The 4,888-nt window shown below is 33.6% G+C and overlaps 1 protein-coding gene across 1 annotated transcript; it reads left to right on the top strand.

The window, feature by feature from the left end:
• The first annotated feature begins 404 nt into the window (after window positions 1-404).
• On the top strand, window positions 405-4,593 carry LOC110690667 (putative protease Do-like 14). Its single transcript, XM_021867523.1, has 11 exons — window positions 405-466; window positions 787-955; window positions 1,038-1,094; window positions 1,364-1,488; window positions 1,578-1,865; window positions 2,237-2,370; window positions 3,216-3,330; window positions 3,427-3,519; window positions 3,986-4,063; window positions 4,138-4,220; window positions 4,280-4,593. Exons 2-11 carry the CDS (start codon window positions 796-798, stop codon window positions 4,392-4,394), a joined length of 1,248 nt encoding a protein of 415 aa, XP_021723215.1. The 5' UTR covers window positions 405-466; window positions 787-795; the 3' UTR covers window positions 4,395-4,593.
• The last annotated feature ends 295 nt before the right edge of the window (window positions 4,594-4,888 follow it).

Below are 4,888 nucleotides of genomic sequence, written 5' to 3'. Positions count from 1 at the left end.
TGATGGGGGAAGGGTATTTGGGGGTTTTCGGGAGTTGGGGACAGTTTGGAAGGGGGTTTCGAGCGGCACAGGGGGAGGGAAGAGTAAAAGCGGCCGCATGAGATAAGGTTAAGGGTGGTCCTATTTGGTTTGGGTGGTGGTTTTTTTCTTTTTTTTCTTTAATTTTTTTTTTAATTTTTTTCTGTCTTAATTTTTTTAACCAATAAACGCGTGACACGTGTCATTTAAAAAAATAATAATAAACCCATTCAACCGGTAACTGGTATTTGGGATTGAAGAAAAAGAATACCCCTTAAAGTTCGAATTATTCCAAAATAATCTAAAGTTGGGATTATTCTACCAAAATTGATGAAAGTTTGGATTATTTTTTCTAATTTTTCCTAAAATAAAAATGAGAGTGGGGATAGTGAAGTGGTTAGAGCTTCCTTTTGTCTTCTACGAGAAACAATTTGTTCACCATCATCAGGTTACTCAAATTTGATTTTCTTCAATTACTTCATCAATTTAACTTTATTTATGCGTTTGACTCGATTTCTTCGTTTTATTTTGATTGATTTTAACTATGAAATTGATTCAATTGGGTTCTTCGAATTCATTTATTTGCCATCCAAACTCTTATTTGCAATTCAATTTGAATTTCTCTTTTACCTTCGGTTCCCTAATTAATTCCTTATTCTGATTTCTTGTTGTTTTGCCTGAAGGTTTATTTGACTATAAACAATTTTACGTTTTTGCTCTGAATTATGCAGTGATTAAGTTTTCATTTTGCCTTTTGTTATCTCCTAGTGTAACGCCATGAATATGATGTCTGAGAGATCCTCACTGTATTCCAATCCGATGGGGTGTTATTACGCTGGTGATCCGATCTATATTCCACCTCTACATCATCGATTCCCCGAGATAACCGGGACTTACTCAATCGACGCTGGTTTTGATCAATCTCCAGACTTGAAAAGTTTGTAATTGATTCTTTCCCTTGTGTTAATTTAGTTGCTGACTGTATATTGATCATTATTTCAATGTTTATTACGTTGCAGAAATTTACGATCACTATACCAAAGGAAAACCTTCCGTTTCACAATTGTCCCCTAAAGGTGGTGCTATAGAAATTTATTGTTTATGTTTTCCTTAAACAATTTATATTATATTGCTATAGTAATTGTTTTGTACCTTATGATTTTGGTTTATGTCATGAGATGTGTCAAAGTTTTATATTTATCCGACACGACTTATTGGATTCAGGCTTTGATTGAATTGTTATGTATGGTTACTAAATATTTATTTTTTCTTCTTTATAATGACATTAATTATCATTATCAAGTAGGGCAAAGTAAAGTTGATTAATACTGATTTCTTGTCCTAGGTGTTGCTAGAACAATCGATTGCTCTGGACTTGTAATTGAATGGGATGCGACTAAAAATGAGGCAGTTATTTTGACTTCGGCAAAACTTCTTTTGAGTTCTGTCCATGAAACTCGAGAAAATTATGTATGTTAATGGTCATTTGTTGCAATATTTTCTGTTAAATGAATTAGACTTTTAAGTAATGTCTCTGTTTTTTTTTTTTTTTTCCCTAGATCATTGTAAGGCTGGCAGATGGAACTTTATTACTTGGGAAGGAAGATTATGTTGATTATTATCACAACCTTCTCACCCTCAGGGTTAAGTCAACAATGAAAATTAAAGCGGTAGACTTGAGGTCTAAGCAAGTTGATTGGGATGATCTAGTCGATGGAATGAAAGTGACAGCATTAGGTCGTATGTTTCCCTTCTGTAGCTTGTTTGACCATGGCGGTGACTTACATTTACAATACCCTTACTTTGGTTGTGGAGAACTTCTGAGCTCTTCTTGCGATGTTTATCAGGTATTCTCTTTATTCTTTTTATTTGATGTATTATTTGGAGCAGTTTTTTATTAGCTTAATTTGTTTTAATTATATTTATGCACTATTAGATGAGAATATTACATGTTGATTTGCATAGTGAATAAAGAAGCACTTGGGGTTATCAATTTGATTTAATAGTGATATTTCAAGTTTGTTTACAAGCATATATTAATCTCATGGACTTAAAGTTGCATTGATGTTTTTATGTTTATTATTATAAAGTTAAAACTCTAGAGAATTGTATTCAAACTCACAAGCTTGAATTTTTTCAACGATGACTTGTTCTTATCCGGTTATTGTTTTAGTAGCAGTAATATTTTTATGTGTTGACCAAAAAAAATATTAAACAGGGTATTGAAGGAGGACCACTTATCACTGATGATGGATTTGTGGTTGGGATTAACTTTCTCGATAACTACGGTTTTGGCAATCCACTTCCTACTCCAATTATCCTAGCTAGCTTGGATTTGTGGAAGTCTTATAGGTATGATTTATAATGTCGTCTCATATGTCAATTTTTATGATCAATTCCTTTTGTGTCTACCAAAAAATGTCTTATCTGTTGTTTCTTCCTTTCCACTGTGTTAGTATATTGCATGAATTTTTCTAATCTTCTTAGTTAAAACATGTGTGTATGATTTGTAGTAGTTATAGAGATCTTTGTGTAAAAGGTCCAACATGTTTCATTAATCTTTAGGTTTTGAATTGATTGATTGAGTACCAAGTGGGTTTCAAATTTTTAATTTCGTCTCACGATTGTTTGCCTATCACTTACCTGCCAAAAGTTGAGATCAATCAATCAAAGCTTGAATCTATATGAACCAAGCAAAAAGATTATTCCATGCGATCATCAATAAAGATTCTCCTCCTTTATCCCTTATGATCCAAAACCTCATCCTCAAGCAAATCCATTTGCTTCATATCTTTCCAAAGTCTTTCCAGCCATGTTATCTTCAGTCTCCCTCGACCTATTAAGCTCCTTGCGATCCTCCCATCTTAACATGTTTCTTCTTAGAAGCCCACCATTTTGTACCATATAGTAACACTATTCTTATAGCTGTCCTATAGAATTTCTTCTTCAACTTTAAAGGGATGCTTTGATCACACAACAGTACAACGCGCTAGTTGTTGTTATCCATTTAAGCCAAAAGTTGAGATCACCAATGAAATTTAGTCGTGACTAAAGCGTGCTTACTCATCTTTGTTGGAGATAGATTTGATTTTTGTGGTCTTGCACTATGAAGAAAGAGAACAGCAAGAGAAAGGGATTAAAGATTAAAAGTACAAAGAGAATTTGAGCATGCTTAATTGTATTTATTTCTATTGCAGGACTGTTGTGCGACCGTGGTTTGGATTTAGCGTGGTTGACTTGCATCAATTGCCTCCTGATGTATGGGAAAGATTTAATGTATCCCCAACTGACTCATATGTTGTTGTCAAAGAGGTGATTAGATGTTTCAATGGTCTCCATATTCTAGTTGTATAATTAAATTTTATTTGCATATCCTGAATGCTGTGAAGGGTGTTATTTCAATATCAGGTATATAAAGGTTCAATTGCTTATGAAAAAGGTGTATGCCCTGGTGATTTAATTGCTACCTGTAATGGAATTGCGATACATTCTGCCAAGCAGGTATGATATTTATGAGCCATTGATATATATAGATGTAAAAGTACAGTTTTAAATCATGGCAGTCATCTTGTTCTCTGTCGAAGTCCTTTTAAAAAGCAACATAATCAACACAAATTTTTCCAATTTTTAGCTTTTTTTACATCTTTGGATCCATTCATATTATTCCACTAGAGGGCCTTGTTGAAAAATAGTAAAAATATCCTTTGTTTCAACTTTTTAATGCATATCATACATGAGCAAGATCTTTCCGTAAATGGTTAGGTACTTGGTGATCATCAGAGGGATGGGAATGAACACAGAAATATTTTTTGCTTCGTCCACTTGTTTGCCATGGTTCAGAATTTTGGATTATAGGAAGTGACTTGTTCATATAAAATATTACAAATTCTGAAGGACAAATAATATCATTGGGTTTCTGCAGTTTTAAGCTGTGTGCTATCTAATTAATGTTCTTTATCCTTGGCAGTATTTCCAGCTATTGTTCGACAGATCCTGTGTGGTGACTGCTAGTGGTGACTCTAATATGGTTGATGAAAGTTTCAAAGTGAGTATGATTACTCTATTGTTCAGCCTTGCATTTCTAGTCAGCATGTTAGCGATATCTTAAATTTGCATCAGGTTGTTATTCAATCAAATGGCGGTCATATTGGTGAAATTAGCATCGAAGCTGATAATGTAGCTGTTGATGACAAGAGGTTTTGTTTGGTTAGGGATGTGTTTTGTTTTTTGGTTGTCCTATAACAAACAATTATTGTTTTGCTTTCAGCTGGCCTTGTTCAGGAGCTGAGTGGGCATCCAACAAAATTGGATCTCAAAGAAATGAACATGGTAATTTTGTCACAAGGGTGGGAGGAAAAAAGGAATATTTTTCGTGAATGAACATGGTAATCTGAAAGAAGTATATGTGGTATAGGGCACTTTGTAGTCAGTTTGTAAGATGTAATTATTCTGTGATACTACTAAGTACTAACAACGTGTAATTAGAATTACTGTAGTTGTCAATATCATATACTCTTGTAATCACTATGATGCTCATAATCAATGCAAATTATCATCAACAATAACTTCCCTCAATAATTCTGTCCGATCCATTCTCTATATGCATGGTACTCGTATCATATTCCTTGATCCTAAAGACTCACTCCCTTTCTATTTTCGGTTTTTTCACCACTTCTTCAATGGCACCTCAAGTACTTGCTGTGAATGCTACTATCTAATAACTGATTAAGAATTATTTTAAAATCATTTACAAGTAAGTACATTGCAAATAGATGGGTAGAATTTTTGTGAAGACCGTGCCATGCACGAGCCTAACCAAGTTAATAAATAATTGTAACTCTTTATTAATATTTTAAGATGGACTTAAACT

The sequence above is a fragment of the Chenopodium quinoa genome, unplaced genomic scaffold, assembly GCF_001683475.1.
Source record: "Chenopodium quinoa cultivar QQ74 unplaced genomic scaffold, ASM168347v1, whole genome shotgun sequence".
NCBI lineage: Eukaryota > Viridiplantae > Streptophyta > Magnoliopsida > Caryophyllales > Amaranthaceae > Chenopodium > Chenopodium quinoa.
This window is presented reverse-complemented; position numbering and strand designations above follow the sequence as displayed.